This window comes from Ornithorhynchus anatinus, chromosome 2, assembly GCF_004115215.2.
Source record: "Ornithorhynchus anatinus isolate Pmale09 chromosome 2, mOrnAna1.pri.v4, whole genome shotgun sequence".
NCBI lineage: Eukaryota > Metazoa > Chordata > Mammalia > Monotremata > Ornithorhynchidae > Ornithorhynchus > Ornithorhynchus anatinus.
In genome coordinates this window covers 143,927,842-143,951,528 of record NC_041729.1, presented here as the reverse complement: position 1 = coordinate 143,951,528, position 23,687 = coordinate 143,927,842, and the positions used below count along the sequence as shown (strand labels likewise).

General features: G+C 44.2%; 1 protein-coding gene across 1 annotated transcript in view; it reads left to right on the top strand.

The window, feature by feature from the left end:
* Positions 1-23,687, top strand: part of TMTC1 (transmembrane O-mannosyltransferase targeting cadherins 1) — a 361,323-nt gene that overhangs the window by 153,072 nt on the left and 184,564 nt on the right. The window contains exons 7-8 of the mRNA XM_029058287.2: positions 1,245-1,348; positions 15,551-15,740. Of these exons, the coding sequence (XP_028914120.2) occupies positions 1,245-1,348; positions 15,551-15,740 (294 nt within the window). The remainder of the gene's footprint in view (positions 1-1,244; positions 1,349-15,550; positions 15,741-23,687) is intronic.

Sequence of the window (23,687 nt, the reverse complement as noted above, 5' to 3'; positions counted from 1 at the left end):
ACCGAGAGGAGTCAATCTTAATGGCTCCTGTTTTTCAAAGAAATGATAGAGGTGACACAGGGAAGCAACATGGCCTAGTGGGTAGAACAAGGGTCTGGGAGTCAAAAGGACCTGGGTTCTAATCCCGACTTTGCCCCTTGTCTGCTGTGTGATCTTGGGCAAGCCACTTCCCTTCTCTGGGCTTCAGTTACCTCGTCTGTAAAATGGGGATTCATACTTTGAGCCCCATGTGCAACAGGGAATGTGTCCAAGCCGATTTGCTTGTATCTACCCCAGCGCTTAGAACAGTGCTTGACACATAGTAAAAGCGTAACAGGTATCATCATTAATGCCAGAAATATCGGCAAAAAAGTGAGTTTCACCAATTGCTGTATAGAATCCACAGAAAATCCAGTAGAAATTCATTTTCAGAATAAGCTCAGTTAGATTCCCTCAGATATGACTTTTGTGCATATTCTCATCATTCTCTAAGACTTTTTTCCTTATTTAAAATCTTTTTTTTTCAGTTAAGATGTTGTGATATTTATTCAAGCTTTTTTAAATCTTTTTTTGTCCCATTTTTAGCTATTCAATATTTTTTCTAAGGTCCTTCTTTGGTAATTTTTTTGTCATTTCAAAATTAGCAACTATGTTTTAATAATAATTATGGCAGTTCTTAAGCTTTTAGTATTTGCCGAGCACTGCACAGGGATAGAAACAATCCAATCATATCTTACACAGTTCTCATCCCACTTAGGGTTCATATTCTAAAGGCGAGGGAGAATGGGCCTTATTCATATTTTACAGATGAGAAACCTGAGGCTCAGAGAAACTGGGACTTGTCCAAGGTCATACAGCAGGGAAATGACAGAGAATTTAGGTCTCCTGGCTCCCAGGACTGTGCTTTTTCCACTAGGTCACACTGCTTTAAGGATTATGTGTGCATTGTGGAAGTCAGTTATTCAGCTTTAAAGATTAATATGTAGTGCAGTGCCTGAGCTTCTAAAAGAAAAAGGGCATAAGAAATCTAATAAATGAAAGATTATTTCTTTCTGGCACTATAAAGGAGATTGTGATTTTGTATTTTGAAGAAAAGGTGCTTGGGAAGCCTGAAGAAATAATTGCAATTAATCATATTTATTGAGAGCTTACTGGGTGCAGAACCCTGAACTAAGCACTTGGGAGAGTTCAGTGGAACAGAGTTAGTAGACATGTTCCCTGCTCATGAGGAGCGGCCACTCATTTTATTTCCTTTTCCTCTCAAGGTGACTGTGATTTTGTACTTTCGTCTGAAGATAATGGGAGGTTCCATGCCACTGTTTTCAGAGCAGGATAATCCAGCTTCGTTTTCACCTTACATTCTGACAAGGTATTTTACGACTAGCTGCCGATTTTCCAACCGGAGAAACTAAACTTCAGGAATCGGTGATATTCCGTTTTTCCTTCCTAAACTCCCCTTTCCGGTTTGATGGATGTCTGTCTTTCCTAAAACTGTAGGGCAGATCTATACTTGAAGAAAAATGACTTTGCAAATAGAGCTGAGGGGAGTCTCATTTTAACGAGTTGAGCCAGTTTCTGAAATCTTGAGTTTCTAAAGATCTTTGGGGCAAAATCATCACCCACAATGAATGTTCCAGAGTCACCCTGTGGGGACATGTGAAAGTGTTAAATATCCAATACCTATTCTCAGGGACTTTACATTCCAGTAGGAGACACCACAAGATTTATATCTATGCAGTATCAAAATGCTTAAAAATTGCAGAGGTTTTATTTTGGTAACTTTTAGGTTCTTATTATGTTTCAAAGCCCTGCCTGACACAGAGTCCCTCTCCCATCTGGGGCTCGTAGTCTAAAGTGGAGGCAGAACAGGTATTGAAAACCCATTTAACAGATTAGGAAACTGAGGCCCAGACAAGTGAAGTGAGTTACCCAAGGTCACACAGCAGGCAAGTGGCAGAGCAGCAATCAAACCCCAGAATTCCAGGCCCAAGCTCTTTCCACTAGGCCACGCTGCATCTATTTTGAAATATATAGATAGGAGTGCTAAAGTTATGAGAATTACTAAGGGCAGTAAGTTAATTTTGTTGTCCATCACAGTTGTTTCTTCCTCATGCTGAATTTGCTTGAGTATCACTTTATGTGTATATCTAGATAGAAGGTTATTCCTTTATTCTTCAGTAGCATTGTGTCCAACTCACGTCACGAAAATCTGTGCCTTGGCAGAAATGGTACTTTTTAAGTGCTTACTATGTACCAAGCACTGTTCTAAGCACTGGGATAGATACAAGTTAATCAGGTTGGACACAGTCCCTGTCCCATATGGGGCTCACACTCTTAATCGTGGCTTTGTGGAAAGAGCCCGGGCTTAGGAGTCAGAGGTCGTGAGTTCTAATCCCAACTCCTCCACTTGTCAGCTGTGTGACTTTGGGCAAGTCACTTAACTTCTCTGTGCCTCAGTGACCTCATCTGTAAAATGGGGATTAAGACTGTGAGCCCCAAGTGGGGCAACTTGATAACCTTGTATCTTTCCCAGCACTTAGAGCAGTGCTTGGCACATAGTAAGCACTTAACAAATACCGTCATTAATATTATTAATCCCCATTTTACAGAGGAGGTAGCTGAGGCCCAGAGAAGTGAAGTGACTCACCTTAGGTGACACAGCAGAGAAGTGGAGGAGCCGGGATCAGAACTAGGGTTGTTCTGAGTCCAGGGCCTGTGCTCTATCTACTAAGCCAGGCCGCTTCTCAGAACTGATTACTATATTCCGTGAACATGGTAAACTAAAGGGCCATCTAAAGATTTTATTATCCCCAGAGGGGATTAGACTGTTCTCAGATGCCAACAGATTGTTGTTTTATTCCTCCCAGGATCCGTTATGCAAGAGGATGTTGTACTTACTTGGAATTCATTCATTCATTCATTCATTCATTCATTCATATTTATTCAGCACTTACCGTGTGCAGAGCACTGTGCTAAGTGCTTGGGAGAAGACAATGTAACAGAAAGCCGACACATTCCCTGCCCACAACAAGCTTACAGAGGGAAGTTGGGAAGGATAGTAATGACGATGATAACAGCAACAATGATAATATTTGTTAAGTGCTTTCTATGTGCCAATAACTGTTCTAAGCACTGGGGTAGATATACGATAATCAGATGGGACACAAACTCTGTTCCACCTGAGGCTCATGTTTGGAGGAGAGGGAGAAGAGATATTGAGTTCTCTAGACTGTAAGCTCATTGTGGGCTGGGAATATGGTGGCTGGAGAAGCAGCGTGGCTCAGTGGAAAGAGCGTGGGCTTTGGAGTCAGAGGTCATGGGTTCAAATCCTGGCTCTGCCACTTGTCAGCTGTGTGACTGTGGGCAAGTCACTTCACTTCTCTGTGCCTCAGTTACCTCATCTGTAAAATGGGGATTAAGACTGTGAGCCCCATGTGGGACAACCTGATTCCCCTGTGTCTACCCCAGTGCTTAGAACAGTGCTCCGCACATAGTAAGCGCTTAACAAATACCAACATTATTATTACTTTCCCAAATGCTTAGTACAGTGCTCTGCACACAATAAGCGCTCAATAAAAAAGATTGACTGATTGATTATCCTTTTTACAGATGAGGAAACTGAGGCTCCTTGTGGATACGGTTAATGTCTGCTAACACTATGGTAGTGGCAAGAGCGCGGTCTTGGGAGTCAGAGTTCGTGGGTTCTAATCCTGCCTCTGCCACTTGTCAACCAGGTGATTTTGGGCAAGTCACTTCACTTCTCTGGGCCTCAGTTACCTCATCTGTAAAATGGAGATTAAGACTGTGAGCCCCACGTAGGACAACCTGATTACCCTGTATCTACCCCAACACTTACAACGGTACTTGGCCCATAGTAAGCATTTAACAAATATCACAATTATTATTATTATACTCCCCCAAACTCTTACTACAATGATTCACTCACAGTGAGCCTTCCATAAATACCACCCGTTGATTGATTGAGGTCCACAGAAGTTAAGTGACTTGCCCAAAGTCACACAGCAGGCAAACAACCAAGCTGGCATTAAAACCCAGGTGCTCTGACTCCCAGTCCCCTTCCCACTAGGGCCACTCATCTTAGCACTGTTCTTTTTGATAACAGTAACAAAAACCAGCAGTAGCTTTTTGCAGTAAAACCGCTCACCCTTCGGTTATTTTATAAACCTTCCCCTCTAACCCATCCCCCGAAAAACCAGCTTGCTCTTCTGAAGGTATATGAAGAGCTAGAGGCTGCTTGATTACTGGATTAAGGCAGGGACGGCTGACAGGTGAGAAAGCACAGAATTAATGAGTGCGAAAAATGTTTTCAACGCCTTTGAAACCGTTTCCAGGAAAATACTGCTTAATCTGAGACATGGTGGGTGAAAAAAAATACATATCTGATTCTGTTTTATCTGGCTCAAATATAAAATTGGTAACTGTAACCGATAACTTAGATTTTGAAAGCAAGGCATGTAGACTTTTTGGCCATTTAATTTATAAGGCCATTTGGCATAAACACCTTGGCATGACTTCAGCTATTTATTTCCTTTAATCTCTTTAGAAAATGGGTCCATTTATTGCAGCTTTGCGTTTATTAAAATGTCTCGCCTCACCACCGCCGATCTCTCCACCTGCCTTTACTTCTCCCTGTGGAAAAATGTCAGGGTACAATTTAGAAGTTTTCCGTGAGTCACTCGTAGCAAAGACCCACAGTTTTATTTTCTTTTAATGGTATATGTTAAGGGCTTACTAAGTGCCAGGCACTGTACTAGGCTCTGAGGGAGATACAAAATCATCAGATTGAACCCAGTCCGTCCCACATGGGGCTCATATTCTTAATTCCTGTTATGCAGTGAGGTAACTGAGGCCCAGGGGAGTGACTTGCCCAAGGTCATACAGCAGATAAGTGTCTGATCTGGGATTAGAACCCAGGTCCTCCGACTCCCAGGCCTGGGATCTTTCCATATTGGCCATTCTGCTTCTTAGGATGAGAGCAGTTCTTGCTCTGCTGGGCATTCACCTGAGGAGGGCAATCATTCCTGATGTTATATGTGGGAATTTGGGGCAGGTGTGACTTTAGAGAGATATTTTCATATTTTCACATCCCAGAGAAGTATCCCAGAGGTGCTATGGGAAAGAGTGACCTAATAGATGATATTGGACTTGCCAGGAGACAACTTAACAGCATAAGACAAGTCCTGTATAAATATAGTTCTCTCCTGCTGGGGAGGTCAAGAGTCCAATCTTCCTTTTCCGATTTTTCACTGTGAACGTTAAGATGCTTCTAGAGATAAAAAAAATACATTGAGAAGGGGGAATCAGTCAGTCAGTTGTATTTATTGAGCATTTACTGTGTGCAGAGCACTGTACTGAGGGAAGCAGGGTTTCCTAGTGCATAGAGCACGGGCTTGGGAGTCAGAGGGACCTGGGTTCTAATCCAGGCTCTGACACTTGTCTGCTGCGTGATGTTGGGCAAGTCAGTTCATTTCTCTGTGCCTCAGTTACCTTATCTGTAAAATGGGGATTAAGATTGTGAGCCCCCATATGGGAGAGGCACTGTATCCAACCTCATTATCTTGTATACCCTAGCACTTAGTACAGTGCCTGGCACATAGTAAGCACTTAACAAATACCACAGTTATTATTATCATTATTGTTATTAAGTCTTGGGAGAGTACAATAGAACAATAAAACAGGCACATTCCCTGCCCACAGTGAGCTTACAGTCTAGAAGGGGAGACAGGCATTAATATAAATGAATAATTAATTTATAGAGGGGGTGGCTCTGAAGATCTTGCCCTCTAGTCACCCCTCATCCCTTCCCTCTCAGCCTCATTTTTCTTTGACCTGAATATTCTTGATTTTCTTCTTTCTCCTCCTCCTCTCCTTCACCATCCACTTCCTTCTTTCAGTCAGTCGATAGTATTTGCTGAGTGCCTCCTCTTTACAGAGCACTGTACTAAGCGCTTGAGAGGGTACAATAGAGTTAGACCCAATCTCTGCCCTCAAGGAACTTTTAAAGTCTCCTCTTCCTTAAGGACTCCTTGAGTGGAAGAGATTAGTTGCTTTTTGAGGGGTGAACTGTTGGAGTGTTTATGTTTTTCCCACTAGGCCATGCTTGAGAGCAGGGGTCTGGGAGTTAATAATTAATAAATAATTATGGTATTTGATAAGCACTTACTATGTGCCAAGCACTGTTCTAAGCGCTGGGGTAGATACAGGGTAATCAGGTTGTCCCACGTGGGGCTCGCAGTCTTAATCTCCATTTTACAGATGAGGTAGCTGAGGCACGAAGAAGTGAAGTGACTTGCCCAAGGTTAAGTTAGTGAACCTGGGTTCTATTCCTGACTCTGCCCCCTGGCTGCTCTGTGGTCTTGGGCAAGTCACTTCACGTCTCTGTGACTCAGTTCTCCCTCACCTGCCAAATTGGGATTCGATGCTTGTTCTCCCTCCTACTTCCACCGTGAGCCCCATGTGGGACCTGATGATCTGGTATCTACCTCAGCGCTTAGTGCAGTGCCTGGCACAGAGTAAGCACTTAGCAAATACCACAATTATTAGTAGAAGTCGTATTATCCTTGGAAGTCTGCTATGCCACATTTCGACCTAATTGTCAGTCCTCACAATGAGGGCATTAAGATAGGAGACACCATTGTTCAGAGCCCCTTGATGACAAGGCCGCTTAAATCTTTTAACTTCCCATTTTCATCTAAGCAGCCAGATTGTGTGAACTGTCAGCACTTCTGCCAAGATTTATTGATACCTTTTCCTCCCAGTGGCAGGTGGAAAGATTCCTGCCTCTGATCAATCGAATGACATGAGTGTGATTCTTCGATGTGTGCTTTTGTTCTGGTGGGGAACTAGGTAAATCAGTCAGAAAGGAGTGGCTATCCAAGCCTGAATCACAGGCGCAAGGACAATACATAGCATATTCTCATGTGTAACTTGAACAATCAATATGGTATTTGTTAGGCACTTACTATGTGCCAGGCACAGTACTAAGAACTGGGGAGGATACAAGCAAATCAGATTGGACACAGTCCCTGTCCCCCGTGGGGTTCATGGTCTCGATCGCCATTTTACAGATTCATTCAATAGTATTTATTGAGCACTTACTATGTGCAGAGCACTGTACTAAGCGCTTGGGATGAACAAGTCGGCAACAGATAGAGACAGTCCCTGCCGTTTGACGGGCTTACAGTCTAATAGGGGGAGACGGACGGACGAGAATAATGGCAATAAATAGAGTCAAGGGGAAGAACATCTCGTAAAAACAATGGCAACTAAATAGAATCGAGGCGATGAGGTACAGATGAGGTACAGATGAGGTAACTGAGGCCCAGAGAAGTGAAGTGACTAGCCCAAGGTCACACAACAGACAAGTGGCGCAACCGGGATTAGAACCTACAGATTTCCAGGCACGTGCTTTATCCACTATGCCGTGCTGCTTCTCTGAAGAACAATCCTATGACGAACTGTTGGTTGTATACTGCTTTTCAAGAAGATATTTTCTTGTGAAGAGAAAAATGAAGGTGATACCGTTTCCTTCTCTCCATTTAGATGATGCAGAGAAGGTGTGAGCCCCATGTGGGACAACCTGATGACCCTGTATCTCCCCCAGCACTTAGAACAGTGCTCTGCATGTAGTAAGCGCTTAACAAATACCAATATTATTATTATTACAATTATTATTCATTCATTCAATAGTATTTATTGAGCACTTACTATGTGCAGAGAACTGTACTAAGCGCTTGGAATGTACAAATCGGTAACAGAGACAGTCCCTGCCCTTTGACGGGCTTACGGTCTAACTGCTGTGTGGGGCCGAGGGTAGGATGAATATTAAGTGTTTCAAGGGAACAGATCCAAGCCTTCGGGTGACAGAGAAGAGGGAGGGAGTGGTGGAAATGAGGAATTAGTGGGGGAGATGTGACAGAGGCAGGTCGTGGGTGAGAGGTCGGTGACGAAATCGAGGTTCAGTGAGAAGGCTAGCGACAGGGGAGTGAAGTGTGAGGGCTGGGTTGTAGTAGGAGAGTGTGAGGTCGGACGGGGCAAGGGGATGGACTGCTTTTAATAATGTTAATGTTGGTATTTGTTAAGCGCTTACTATGTGCAGAGCACTGTTCTCAGCGCTGGGGGAGATACAGGGTAATCAGGTTGCCGCACGTGAGGCTCACAGTCTTAATTCCCATTTTACAGAGGAGGGAACTGAGGCCCAGAGAAGTGAAGTGACTTGCCCACAGTCACACAGCTGAGAAGTGGCAGAACCGGGATTCTGTCCGTCTTGTCTGTCTTGTCTGTTCTTGTCTGTCCGTCTCCCCCGATTAGACCGTAAGGCCGTCAAAGGGCAGGGACTGTCTCTATCTGTTGCCGATTTGTACATTCCAAGCGCTTAGTACAGTTCTCTGCACATAGTAAGTGCTCAATAAATACTATTGAATGAATGAATGATTCGAACCCATGACCTCTGACTCCCAAGCCCAGACTCTTTCCACTGAGCCACGCTGCTTCTCTAGCTGCTTCTTTTAAACCAATGGTGAGGAGTTTTTGTTTGATGTGGAGGTGGAAGGACAACCACTGGAGTTTCTTGAGGAGTGGGGAAACGTGGCCTGAACAGTTTTGTAGAGAAATGATCTGGGCGGCAGAGTAAAGTGGAGTGGGGAGAGGTAGGAGGCTGAGAGGTCAGCAAGGAGCCTGATGCAATCATCCAGGGGGCATAGGATAAGTGTAATAATAATAATCATAATAATAATGTTGGTATTTGTTAAGTGCTTACTATGTGCAGAGCACTGTTCTAAGTGCTGGGGGAGATACAGGGTAATCAGGTTGTCCCACGTGAGGCTCACAGTTAATCCCCATTTTCCAGATGAGGTAACTGAGGCACAGAGAAGTGAAGTGACTTGCCCACAGTCACACAGCTGACAAGTGGCAGAGCTGGGATTCGAACCCATTACCTCTGACTCCCAAACCTGTGCTCTTCCCACTGAGCCACGCTAATAGTGTGGAGTGCTAATAGTGGAGAAGCAGCGTGGCTCAATGGAAAGAGCATGGGCTTTGGAGTCAGAGGTCATGAGTTCGAATCCCAGCTCTGCCACTTGTCAGCTGTGTGACTGTGGGCAAGTCACTTCACTTCTCTGGGCCTCAGTTACCTCATCTGTAAAATGGGGATTAAGATTGTGAGCCCCATGTGGGACAACCTGATTCCCCCGTGTCTCCCCCAGCGCTTAGAACAGTGCTCTGCACAGAGTAAGCGCTTAACAAATACCAACATTATTATTATTATTATTATTAATAGTGTGGTAGCAGTTTGGATGGAGAGGAAAGAGCAGATTTTAGCAACGTTGTGAAGGTGGAACTGACAGGATTGAGGGCTTTAAAGACAATGGTAAGGAATGTCTGTTCGATGCGAAAGTAGATGGGCAACCACGGGAGGTTTTTGAGGATAGGGGAGACGTGGACTGAATGCTTTTTCCAAAAAGTGGCAGCAGAATGAAGTGTGGAGTGGAGATATACAAATGGGAGAGAGGAGAGAGAAGCAGCGTGGCCTAGCAGCCTGGCTCTAATCCTGGGCCACCGCTTGTCTGCAGTGTGACCTTGGGCAAGTCACTTTACTTCTCTGGGCCTCAGTTCCCTCATCTGTAAAATGGAAATGAAGAGTGAGCCCCATGTGGGACATGGACTGTGTCCAATCTAACTTGTATCTACCCCAGCAGTTAGTATAGTGCCTGGCACATAGCAAGTGCCTAACGAATACCATAAAAAAAAGAAAATGGAAGGCAATGAGATCAGCAAGGAGGCTGATGCAATATTCAAGGCAGGATAATAATGATGGCAATTGTTAAGCACTTACTATGTGCAAAGCACTGTTCTAAGCGCTGTGGGGGGGGGGATACAAGGTGATCAAGTTGTGCTGACAAGCAGCAGAGCCGGGATTAGAACCCATGATCTCTGACTCCCAAGCCCGTGCTCTTTTCACTAAGCCACACTGCTTGTAAACTAATCGCTCTGGGCATGTCACTCTCCTCCTCCAAAAACTCCAGTGGTTGCCTATCAGTCTTCACAGGAAGCAAAAACTCACTATTGGCTTCAAAGCTGTCCATCCCCTTGCCCCCTCCTCCCTCACCTCCCTTCTCTCTTTCTACTGCCCACCCCGCACGCTCCGCTCCTCTGCCGCCGCTCACCTCCTCACTGGGCCTCATTCTCGCCCTGTTCCGCCATCGACCCCTGGCCCACGTCCTACCTCTGACCTGGAATGCCCTCCCTCCTCACCTCTGCCAAACTAACTCTCTTCCCCTCTTCAAAGCCCTGCTGAGAGCTCACCTCCTCCAGGAGGCCTTCCCAGACAGAGCCCCCCCTTTCCTCTGCTCCTCCTCCCCTCCCCATCGCCCCGACTCCCTCCCTCTGTTCTACCCTCTTCCCCTCCCCACAGCATTTGTGTATATTTGCATATAGTATTTATTACTCTATTTTATTAATAATGTTATTCTATGATTCTATTTATTTTGATGGTATTGCCGCCTGACTACCTGTTTTATTTTGTTGTCGGTCTCCCCCTTCTAGACTGTGAGCCCGTTGTTGGGCAGGGATTTTCTCTATCTGTTGCCAAATTGTAAATTCCAAGTGCTTAGTACAGTGCTGTGCACATAGTAAGAGCTCAATAAATGTGATTGAATGAATGAACTCGTTTCGGGCCGGGAACATGTCTACCAACTCTGTTATATTGTACTCTCCCAAGCGCTTAGTATAGGGTTGTGCACACAGTAAGCTCTCAATGCAATTAAATGATTGATTGATCGATTAATAGTGCTCGGATCAGCTTAGAAGCAGTTTGGATAGCGAGGGGAGGGTAGAAATTTAACCACGTTGTCTAGGTAGAGCCGATAGGATTATTCCTAGGCTTATTGATTGCAGAATGAAAGAGATGAGTCAAGGATAATGCCTAGATTATGGATTTGTGAATCCTTCTCCCTGGTTTTGAGGCAAGCAGGGGCTGATATACTTCTGCTGCAATGTGTTATTTCTTCTACGCCTAAAACAGAGCGTGCAGTAGATGTCTCTGGCCTGTTCAATTCCTTTTTTTATGTGAGGTATGAAGCTCGGCACAGGACAGCCGACATTCGGAATCACAGGCCATTCTCCCAACTGCAATCCAAATTTCGATCCCATCAACCTTCTAAAGAGACGAAACTTGAACTTTGTGAGATAGAGCTATAATTCTTCATTCATTCAATCATATTTATTGACTGCTCATTGTGTGCAGAACACTGTATCGAGCTGTTATTTATCTGCAAAATTCACAGTGTTGACAAGGTCTTATTTATTCATGACGATCTGGCCAAAATGGCATAGGCTGATATAATGCCAGTTGGGCAAATTACACATTTTTTTTGGAGATGAAATTGGATCGGCACATTCTTCATCATAACTGCCAGAAAATATTTACAAGATACTATCATAGCAGCATGTGTTTCACTGCATAATCCTGATATGCCCTTATTATATATAACTGAGAGTCAGAAGGTCATGGGTTCTAATCCCAGCTCTGCCACTTGCCTGTTGTGTGACCTTGGGCAAGTTAGTAGGAGAAGCAGCGTGGCTCAGTGGAAAGAGCACTGGATTCAGAGGTCATGGGTTCGAATCCCAGCTCTGCCACTTGTCAGCTGTGTGACTGTGGGCAAGTCACTTAACTTCTCCGCCCCTCAGTTACCTCATCTGTAAAATGGGGATTAAGACTGTGAGCCCCACGTGGGACAACCTGATTCCCCTGTGTCTACCCCAGCGCTTAGAACAGTGCTCGGCACATAGTAAGCGCATAACAAATACCAACATTATTATTACTTCACTTCTCTGGGCCTCAGTGACTTCATCTGTAAAATGGGGACTGAGACTGTGAGCCCCACATAGGGCAGGGACTTTGTCCAACCCTATATGCTCATATCCACCCCAGCGTCTAATACAGAATCTGGCAAATAGTAAGCTCTTAACAAATAAGAATAATAAAAATGATGGTATTTGTTAGGTGCTTACTATGTGCCAAGCACTGTTCTAAGCATTGGGGTAGATACAAGGTAATCAGGTTGTCCCTCGTAGGGCTCACAGTCTTAATCCCCATTTTACAGATGAGGTCACTGAGGCACAGAAAAGTTAAGTGACTTGCCCAAAGTCACACAGCTAACAAGTGGTGGAGCCAGGATTAGAACCCAAGACCTCTGATTCCCAAGCCCGTGCTCTTTCCTGCTACTTATTATATGCATTTTTTTTGATTCATCACTGATATAATAATCCTAGGAATAAAGCTACTTGAAGACCCATTGTTAAAAGAAAAAAAAAGACAAATCCAATTATGATACTTGTGGTATTCGTTAAGCACTTACCTTGTACCAGTTCAGGCAGATTCCCTGTCCCACGTGAAGTTCCCAGTCTTTCCTTGGAATTTCCTGAACTCTACAGTGGTTTTTAATAGGATTGAAGGAGCAGCAGAATGTTTACTTCAAATCTCTCAGGGTTTCCAATCTCCCTTAGATTGTGAGACACTTGAAGGAAGAGGACTGCATCTACCCTCCCTCACTTCCTTTGAGAAGCAGCGTGGCTTAGGGGAAAGAGCCCGGGCTTGGGAGTCAGAGGTCATGGGTTCTAATCCCAGCTCTGCCACTTGTCAGCTTTGGGCAAGTCACTTCACTTCTCTGGGTTTCAGTCACCTCATCTGTAAAATGGGGATGAAGACTGTGAACCCTGCGTGGGACAACCTGATTACCTTATATTTACCCTAGCACTTAGAACAGTGCTTCTCACATAGTAAGCGCTGAACAAATGCCATCATCATTATCACCCTTGCATTTGGACCTGAACCCCTGCTTCAGTTCAACCGCACTGAACGTATGAATCCGTAAATTATTTATTTGTAGTAATGTCTGAATCCTCCTCTAGACTGTGAGCTCGTTGTGGGCAGGGATTGTCTTTATTGCTGTACTGTACTCTCCCAAGGGCTTAGTACAGTGTTCTGCACGCATATGTAATAATATAATTTTGCAGATAAAGAAGAGCTCAATACAGTGTTCTGCACACAATGAGCAGTCAATAAATATGATTGAATGAATTATAGCTCTGTCTCACAAGGGTTTAGTACAGTGCTCTACACACAGTAAGAGCTCAATAAATACCATCGATTCATCAACCTAATAGAATGTTACCTACCCCAGCATATTCACTGAGCACTGATTATGTGCAGAGCCTGTAGTAAACGCTTGGTAGGGTACCATTTGATAGAATTAGCAGACCCGTTCCCTGTCCATGAAGAGCTTCAGTGTAGAGGGGGAGGCAGACGTTAATATGAATTAATGAGTAATTTATAATATGTGATTTAAAATATGTGCAACAGTGCTTTGGGGATGGGGGTGAGAAGACTATCACTAGGAAAAGTGCTTTGTACATAGTGAGCGCTTAACAGATACCACAATTCTTGTCACATCTCTCCTGATCTTCACCTTCTACTATGGATCCTTAAATTGGTCAAAATAATAGACAAACTGAATTTATGGTTATCCCAAATACCTTCCCTATTTATTCTCCAAACTCCTTAATACCTTCACCAATGCTGAGCGAATCTGTGGAGGAAAAACCTTCCGTTTGCTTTATAAAACAGAGGCTTGTCAGAGAGCGAGAAGCTTTAAGTGGGCTGCTTTGTTTCTGAAATTTTTGCAGAAATAAACAGCAGGAAAGCGCACACGATCAATTTGAAATGAAATTCATAGTTAATGAATTAAAAAGAAATTCTTTAGTTGCTGATTACAACTAGACCCCCTAAAATGTAATTACCACTTGCAGTGTTTCCAAATGGCTTCATTTCTGCTTAAATTTGCAAATTTTCTCTCTCTGTCAGCTTTCAAGATCACAGTTTTAAAGGTTATTAGTGACATTGATTGGAACTTGAGCCCATTGGATAAGAGCTGCAGGTCTTTATTTCCTGACTTCATTGACATTCATTCGCAGGTGAAATGTTTTTAAGGCGAATATTCCCTGCCTCTCATTGTGTTAAAACATGAAAAAAAAATCTTTGCATGGGGGGAGTATTCTGGTTTTCTCATATAATTTTTCTTCCATTGCACTGAGAATGTTTGCTAAATTGTGACAGATACATTTCATTTGGAAAAAACAAAAGAGAAGCAGTGTGGCCTAATGGATAGAGTATGGGTTGGAGAGTCAGAAGGACGTGAGTTTTAATCCCAGCTCTGCCACTTGTCTGCTGGGTGACCCAGGGCAAGTCACTTCACTTCTCTGTGCATCAGTTACCTCACTGGTAAAATGGGGATTAAGACTGGGAGCCCCATGTGGAAACGGACTGTGTCTGACCCAGTTTGCTTGTATCCACGCCAATGCTTAGAACAATACCCCGGTTATTAAAAACAAAATAGTGGTACTCTCCCAAACTCTTAGTGTTCTGTGCACAATAAGCGCTCGATGAATGTGACTGATCGATTGATTTCTGTGGCTGTAAGAGATAGTTTTTTTTTTCCTCAGGATGAAAATGGGGTGGGATTCAGATGTAGCTTTGGGAATTGAGGAGGAAGGGTCAGATTCGCTCCACAAAGGCCAGACATGCAACAAAGTCAGTCAACAGTGTTTATTGAGCACTTACTGCGTGCAGAACACTGTATTAAGCACTTGGGAGAGTACATATGACAATATAACAGACACATTCCTGGCCCACAGTGAATTTACAGTCTAGAGGGGCAGACAGACCCCCCCCTTTCCCTCTGCTCCTCCCCCCTCCCGTCCCATCCTCTCAGCACTGTACTCGTCCGCTCAACTGTATGTATCTTCATCACCCTATTTATTTTGTTTAATGAGATGTACATCACCCTGATTCTATTTATTTGCTATTGTTTTAATGAGATGTTCTTCCCCTTGACTCTCTTTATTGCCATTGGTCTTGTCTGTCCGTCTCCCCCGATTAGACTGTGAGCCCGTGCCGATTTGTACATTCCAAGCGCTTAGTACAGTGCTTTGCACATAGTAAGCGCTCAATAAATACTATTGAATGAATGAATGAATGAACAGAAGTAAATAAATTACATATATGGATATAAATGCTGTGGGGCTGGGACGGGGGCAGGTTCAAACTCTAGGGTGGAGGAGATGTAGGGATTCTGTGGTAGGTTGGGAATAGGGGTAAGAGTCTTCCTTAAATGGCAAAGACTGTTCCTAAAAGGAGCGTTGATGTAAAGCATAGAGAAGGTTTTCCATATAGGGAAGCAGTGTGGCCTAATGGAAAGAGACTGGGCCTGGGAGTCAGAAGGATCTGGCTTCTATTCCCAGCTCCGCCACTTGTCTGCTGGGTAACCGTGGGAAAGTCATATCTCTGTGCCTCAGTTCCCTCATCTTTAAAATGGTGATTAAGACTGTGAACCCCATGTAGAACAGGGACTGTGTCCAACCTGATTAGCTTGTATCCTCCCCAGTGCTTAGTTCAGGGCCTGGAACATAGTAATCGCTTAACTCAGGTTTGGCCTGTATTAAATTGAGTGGATGGCTAATCCTGCATGTTTTTTGTTTTTTTTTTCTCTTGCAGATTTCTTACTTATTCCTACCTCCTGGCCTTCAATGCTTGGCTTCTGTTGGCTCCGATTACTCTGTGTTACGACTGGCAGGTTGGAAGTATTCCTTTGGTAGAAACCCTGTGGGACGTGCGGAATTTAGCAACTCTTCTTTTGGTGGCGGTGCTGTTCTTACTGAGCTGGCATTGCTTGGTAGCATTTAAGGTAAGTTACTTAACAAACCAGTTGGGTGAATACTCTATGGAATGCATTTTAGAACAAATGTGTGTCACCTAATGGAACACTTTAATTCGAAAATGAGAGCGTGTCAGCCACAGTTTCCAACAGGAGATGTTTTGCCAAGGTTTCACCCAGACGAAAGGGACAATCCTACTTTTTTTGGTTTCTTATGGTATTTGTTAATCCCTTACTATGTGCCAGGCACTGTTCTAAGCACTGGGGTGGGTTCAAGCTAATCAGATTGGACACAGTCCCTATCCCACATGGGACTCACACTCTTAATTCCAATTTTAAGTGAGGCAACTGAGGCTCAGAGGAGCAAAATGACCTACTCAAGGTCACTCAGCATACAAGGGGCGGAGCCAGGATTAGAACCCAGATCCTTCTGACTCCCAGGCCCGTGCTCTATCCTACTAGGCCACTAGCTGCTTGCTGTTCAGTGGTATTTATTGAGCACCTTTTGTTTGTAGAGCACTGTACTGAATGCTCAAGAGAGTTCAACATTGGACCCTGAGAACTGCTAAGGGCTGACAGGACTGACTTCCACTTTTTTTTAATGGTATTTATTTAGTGCTTACTAAATATCAGTCACTGTTCTAAGTGCTGGCATTAACCAGATCAGACTTTGGTTAACATTTCTGAAATGTTTATTCTTGAAACATTGAGAAAAAGAATATTTGCTGCCTACAAATATGGACCTCTCTCAGGGTGGCACCTGGAGAGTTTCTAGACCTCTACCGTTCTTGGCTGCGGGAGGGAGAGTCGAGCAGAGGCCTGTCTATTCCATTCCTAGCTGGGCCCGTGGCTAGCGAGCGGAAGGCAATCTGCTACAAGTCAAAACTCCCCCGTGCTGGGCAGCAGAGGCTCGGGAGAGGGTCGAGGGCGGAGACTCAAGTTTAATGTGCGGAAAGGGGTAACGGTCAACCACTTCTGGATTTTTGCCAAGAAAACTCTCCGAATCCACTACCAGAACGATGGCAGATGAAGGTGGGGCCTTCTGGGAGAGATGTGTCCACAGCATCGCTATGGGTCAGACACAATTCGACGGCATAAGACAAGACAGATGTGGAATTTGAAATGATGTTGGTTGGTAATTTTTGGGATAAGGCATTTGAATTAAACAGATTCAATCATCTTTCAGAATCAAAGATTGATCACTGTTCAGAATACTCAATATGGATTATTTTGGAAGAAACTCTACAACAGCACTCTGCTAGAGCTCAGTCCCATTTACTATGGCTTCTTTATTCTAACGAATTGACAGGGAGGAAGGTAATAAATGCCTATATAGATTTTTTAAAATGGCATTTGTTAAATGCTTACGATGTGCCAGACACTGTTCTAAGTGCTGGGGTAGGTATAAAGTAATCAGATTGGACACAGTCCATGTCCTAAGTAGGGCCTACAGTCCTAATTCCCATTTTACAGATGAGGTAACTGAGGCACAGAGAAGTGAAGTGACTTGCCCAAGGTCACAAAACAGACAAGTGTCAGAGCTAGGATTAGAACCTAGGTCCTCCTGCCTCCCAGGCCCAAGCTCTAGCCACTAGGCCATGCTGCTTCACAGATGATGGTCCTTTAGTTTTGAAGATGAAGCCTCACAACTAAGATTTAGTCATTTGGGAAGACCAGTGAGGCCAATGTAATAATAATAATCACATTAGTATTTGTTAAGCACTTACTATGTGCCAAGCCCTGTTTTAAGTGCTGGGGAAGAAACAAGCTAATCAAATTGTCCCACGAAGGGCTCACGCTCTTAGCCCCCATTTTCCAGATGAGGAAACTGGGGCACAGAGAAGTTAAATGACTTGCCCAAGGTCACACAGCAGAGAAGTAGCAGAGCTGGGATTAGAACCCACATCCTCTGAATCCCAAGCCCGGGCTCTTTCCACTAAGCCACGATGCTTCTCTGACAGCGTGGCTCAGTGGAAAGAGCCCGGGCTTGGGAGTCAGAGATCATGGGTTCAAACCCCACCTCTGCCACTTATCAGCTGTGTGACTGTGGGCGTCACTTAATAATGTTGGTATTTGTTAAGTGCTTACTATGTGCAGAGCACTGTTCTAAAACTTAACTTCTCTGTGCCTTAGTTACCCCATCTGTAAAATGGGGATTAAGACTGTGAGCCTCCCGTGGGACAACCTGATTACCCTGTATCCACCCCAGCACTGAGAAGCAGCGTGGTGCAGTGGAAAGAGCACGGGCTTTGGAGTCAGGGCTCATGAGTTCGAATCCCAGCTCTGCCACTTGTCAGCTGTGTGACTGTGGGCAAGTCACTTAACTTCTCTGTGCCTCAGTTCCCTCATCTGTAAAATGGGATTAAGACTGTGAGCCGCACGTGGGACAACCTGATTCCCCTGTGTTTACCCCAGCGCTTAGAACAGTGCTCTGCACATAGTAAGCGCTTAACAAATGCCAACATTATTATAATCTATATGTGTGTGCCTGATAATCCCGTCTGCTCAACTGCTGTACTCTTGTCTTTCAGTCAAAGATATTTATTGAGTGCTTACGGTATGTAGAGCAGTGTACTAAGCAGTAGGGAGAATACAACAGAGTCGGTAGATACAATCCCTGCCCTCAAGGACCTTATGCACTCTCACAAGTGCTTAGTAAATCCGATTGGAAATACACTTGACTGATTACAAGCAGCATGTGTTGCTTGCCTTGGCTAAGCAGACTGTTCCTCAAAACATGGAAGATTGAGGAAGTGCCACAGATTTCCAAAATGCTCTATCCTCGATCAATCAGTCAATAGTCGGAAGGTCATCACTTCTAATCCTGGCTCCACCTAATCCTGGCTGTGTGACCTTGGACAAGTCAGTTCACTTCTCTGGGCCTCCTCTGTAAACGCATCTGTAAAATGGGGATTGAGATTGTGAGCCCCACATTGGACAGAGACTGTGTCCCACTTGATTTGCTTGTATTCCACCCCAGTGCTTAGTACAGTGCCTGGCAAATAGTAAATGCTTAACAAATAGCACAATTATTATTACTATTATTCCCTTACTGGTGCAGAGCATTGCCCTAAGCACTTGGGAGAATGTACTCTAATGGAGTTGGTAAAATAATAGAAAACATCCAAGCTCAAATGCCTCCCTCTTCAGAGTGGTTTTGATAAGTGAGTGAATGAATGAAAGATTTTTTTCTTAAATTCTGCTAAACATTTATTTTCTGAAGATTCATTTTAAAGACCTAGAGTTGCTTTATGGGCAAAACCAACAGAAAAGCATTACTGATCCAGAGGCTTAACTCTTATTTGGGACTTTTCATCTTTAAAGTTCTTTTCTAACATTAACTAACTGATCTTCCCAACCCTCTCTGGATATTACTGTCATTATTTCTGTTTTGCCTCACCTTATGATAATTTATTTCCCATTTCTGTTGGACAGTTGTTCTGTTTGAAAGGAGACAGGGATCCCATCTTTAAGAGATCAGTTTCTCCTGATGGATCAAACGATATTATGTATTGAGTGTTTAAGCAGCATGTTCTAGTGGATAGAGCAGGGACCTGGGAGTCAAAAGGACCTGGGTTCTAGTCCCGGCTCTTCCACTTGTCTGCTGTGTGACCTTTGGCAAGTCACTTTATTTCTCCGTGCCTCGGTTCCCTCTTCTATAAAATGGGGATTAAGACTGTGAGCCTTATATGAGGTAGGGATTATATCCAACCCAATTATCTTGTATCTAGCCCAGTGCTTAGAACAGTGCCTGATACATAGTAAGCGCTGAACAAATATCCTAATTATTATTACTGTGTGCAGAGCACTGTAGCCAGCATTTGGGAAAGTACAAGAGAACAGGGTTGGTAGACGCTTTCCAGAAGTGTACAGTCTAGAGGGGGAGAAATATCCATAAATATAGCACAGATATGTACATGAGTGCTACGGGGCTGAGGGAGGGGTGAAGACCTCCAAGAGGCCTTCCCAGACTGAGCTTCCCCTTTTCCCGCTGCTCCTTTTGCTCCTTCTCTGCTCCCTCCGCCTTCTGCCCCCTCCCCCTCTTTAAGCTCCCTTTCCCCCCTTTCCCTCTGCTCCTCTCCCTCTCCCTTCCCCTCCCCTCAGCACTGTGCTCATTTGTATATATTTTTATTACCCTCTATATTTTGTTAATGAGGTGTCCATCCCCTTGATTCTATTTATCGTGATTAAGTTGTCTTGTTTTGTCCTCCTGTCTCCCCCGAATAGACTGTGGGCCCATCATTGGGCAGGGATTGTTTTTATCTGTTGCCGAATTGTACATTCCAAGCACTTAGTACAGTGCTCTGCACATAGTAAGCTCTCAATAAATACTAATGAATGAATGAATGAAGGATGCAAGTCCAACTTCAAGGGCAGCACATGAGGGAGAGGGAATAGAGGAATAACAGCTTAGGGAAGACCTCTTGGAGGAGATGTGATTTTAATAAGGCTTTGAAGGTGGAAAGAGGAGTAGTCTAAGGAAAGGGACTTCCAGGCCAGAGAAAGGAAGTGGGTGAGAGGTTGGTGGCGAGACAGTTGAGATCGAGGTGCGACGAGTAGGTTGGAATCAGAGGAGGAAAGTATGTGGGCCAAGTTGTAGTAGTAATAATAATAATTATGGTATTTTTAAAGCACTTACTATGTGCCAAGCACTGTTCTTGGCACTGAGATGAATACAAGGTAATCAGGTTGCCCCAACGAGGAAACTCACAGTCTTAATTCCCATTTTACAGAAGCTATAACTGAAGCCCAGAGAAGTTAAGCGACTTGCCCAAGGTCACACAACAGACAAGTGTGGAGCTGGGATTAGAACCCCTGTCCTCTGACTCCCAAGCCCATGCTCTTGCCACTAGGCCATGCTGCTTCTCAGTAGGAAATCAATCAGTGGTGTTAATTGAGCACTTCCTATGTGCAGAGAGCACTGTACTAAGCACTGGGGAGAGCACAAAAGCATTAGCAGACACGTTCCCTGCCCTGAATGAGTTTACAGTCTAGAAGAGCTTAAAATCAGCAGTGTGTTAAGAAGGAACAAGCTGATTTTCTGCTTTAAAACCAAGGGTGAGGAGTTTCTGTCCGGCGGGAAGGGGGGTCGTGGAAGTTAATAGTGCTTAATAACCTCCTGAAATTCTAATCCTACTTCGGAGACAATTACGTGAGGTGATGGTGGAGACGACTGGGAGGATTATGGCTTTGTCTGGTGGGGTGAGAAGTCCTCCGCTGATTTAGCCTTCGTGAGAATCCAGGGTCTTGCTTTTCTCATTCTTGCTTCAGTAATAACATTAATAGAGGAATAAAAAAATACAGATGACGCACAGTACAAAAGCACCTCTTGAACTTGAAAGTTTTTCAAAGCACCACACTGAGAAAATCTCTGAGAGCCCTTCAGTATGAATTAAAACATTTTAAAAAATTGTGCTCTTCACAAAGCTGTAATAATAGAAGCCCACAAGTAAGAAGTATAATTGTGGTATTTATTAAGCGCTTATTATATAGCCTGCACTGTACTAAGGGGTGCCATTTATCAGCTGTGTGACTGAAGGAAAGTCACTTAACTTCTCTGTGCCTCAGTTACCTCATCTGTAAAATAGGGATTAAGACTGTGAGCCTCATGTGGGACAGTCTGATTACCCTGTATCTACCCTAGCGCTTAGAACAGTGCTCAGCACATAGTAAGCGCTTAACAAATGCCAACATTATTATTATTATTATTAGCCACAAGAAAATCAGGTAAATTCTAGCTCCTGGCCCACTTCTTGGTAGGAGGGAGGACAGGTACTTAATCCTCTTTTTACCAATGAGGAAACTAAAATGCAGATAAAGTAGGGAAGCTGCATGCCTTAAAGGTAGGACCCCAGGCCTGGGAGTCAGACCTAGTTCTAATCCCAACTCTACCCCTTGTCTGCTGTGTGACCTTGGACAAGTCACTTAACCGCTCTTTCATTCAATCATACTTATTCAATCGTATTTATTGAGCACTTACTCTGTACCCAGCACTGTGCTAAGCACTTGGGAGAGTAGAGTACGCCAATAAACAGACTCATTCCCTGCCCACAACGAGTTTACAGTCTGGAGAGAACTGCTCTGTGTAATATGGGGATGAAGACTAGCTGCTGGTCTGCCTCTTCCACGTTTTCCCTGGACATTTCCTAGCACCCTAACTAGTACCATAAGAAAAAAAATGGAACTGAAGTGACTTGCCGAAGGTCGCACAGCAGGCAAATGGCAGAGCCAGGATTAGAACCCAGGTTCTCTGACTCTCAGGCCCATGCTCTTTCTACTGGGCCATACTGCTTAAAAATAATCACTGTGGTATTTGCTATATGCATATATTGTATATACATATGTATGTGTATGTATATACATATATATATAGACATATATATATATATATTTATATCTCAAGTGATTAAGCAGCATAGCGTACTATGCTAGATCATGGGCCTGGGAGTCAGAAGGTCATGGGTTCTAATCCCAATATAGTGTAGTGAAAGTACAATATAGTGTTATATTTGTCCTCTCCCAAGGGCTTAATAAAGTGCTCTGCACACAGTAAGTGCTCAATAAATACGATTCACTGACTGACTGACTGAAGAACTCTCATGTTTCTAGTGTACTCTCCCAAGCACTTAGTATAGAGCTAGGCACACAATAAGCGCTCAGTAAATACTGTAGATTGATTGATTTCTTAGAGCTTTCTATGGGTCAAGCACTGATTGTTCATTCAGTCATATTGATTGAGTACTTGCTATGTGCAGAGCGCTATTCTAAGCGATGGGAAAGATATGAGAAGCAGTGTGGCTTAGTGGAAAGAGCCCGGGCTTGGGAGTCAGAGCCCGTGGGTTCTAATCCTGGCTCTATCACTTGTCTGCTGTGGGACCTTGGGCATGTCACTTCACTTCTCTGGGCCTCAGTTACCTCATCTGTAAAATGGGGGTTGAAGACCGTGAGCCCCACGGGGGACAAGCTGATCACCTTGTATCTACCCCAGCACCTAGAACAGTGCTTGGCACATAGTAAAGCGCTTAACAAATACCAATGTTCTTCTTCTTCTTCTTCTTCTTCTTATATGGGATGATCAGGTCAGACACATCACTTCCATTGTCTCCCCAAATTCCAGGGCCACTCTTCGGGTGGACTCTCCACTTGAGTCCTCACCCACCCCTTCCCCTCGCTTTGGTTGTTTAGGTCGGCTGCTTAGCTTGAAGACCAGCTGATATCTCCCAGAGCCTAGGACAGAAACAGGCCAACTGCCTCTTACCAAGCTTACTAACTCTGTTGTAGAGAAGCAGTGTGGCCTAGTGGCTAGAGCATAGGATTTGGAGTCAGAAGGACATGGGTTCTAATCCCACTTGTCTGCTGTGTGACTTGGGGAAAGCCACTTCACTTCTCAGAGCTCCCGTTCCCTCCTCCGTAAAATGGAGATTAAGACTGTGAGCCTCTCATGAGACAGGGACTGTGTCTGTCCAACCTGATTTGACTGTATCTACTTCAGCGCTTAGTACAGTCCTTGGCACATAGTAATAGTAATAATAATAATGTTGGTATTTGTTAAGCGCTTACTATGTGCAGAGCACTGTTCTAAGCGCTGGGGCAGATACAGGGTAATCAGGTTGTCCCACGTGAGGCTCACAGTCTTCATCCCCATTTTACAGATGAGGTAACTGAGGCCCAGAGAAGTGAAGTGACTTATCCACAGTCACACAGCTGACAAGTGGCAGAGCCGGGATTCGAACCCAGGACCTCTGACTCCCAAGCCCGGGCTCTTTCCACTGAGCCACGCTGCTAGTAAGCGTTTAACAAATGATGATGATGATGGTATTTAAGCGCTTACTACGTGCCAAGTACTGTTCTAAGCATTGGGGGTAGATACAAGGTTATCAGGTTGTCCCACCTGGGGTTCACAGTCTTAATCCCCAATTTACAAATGAGATAACTGAGGCACAGAGAAGTTAAGTGATTTGCCGAGTCACACAGCTG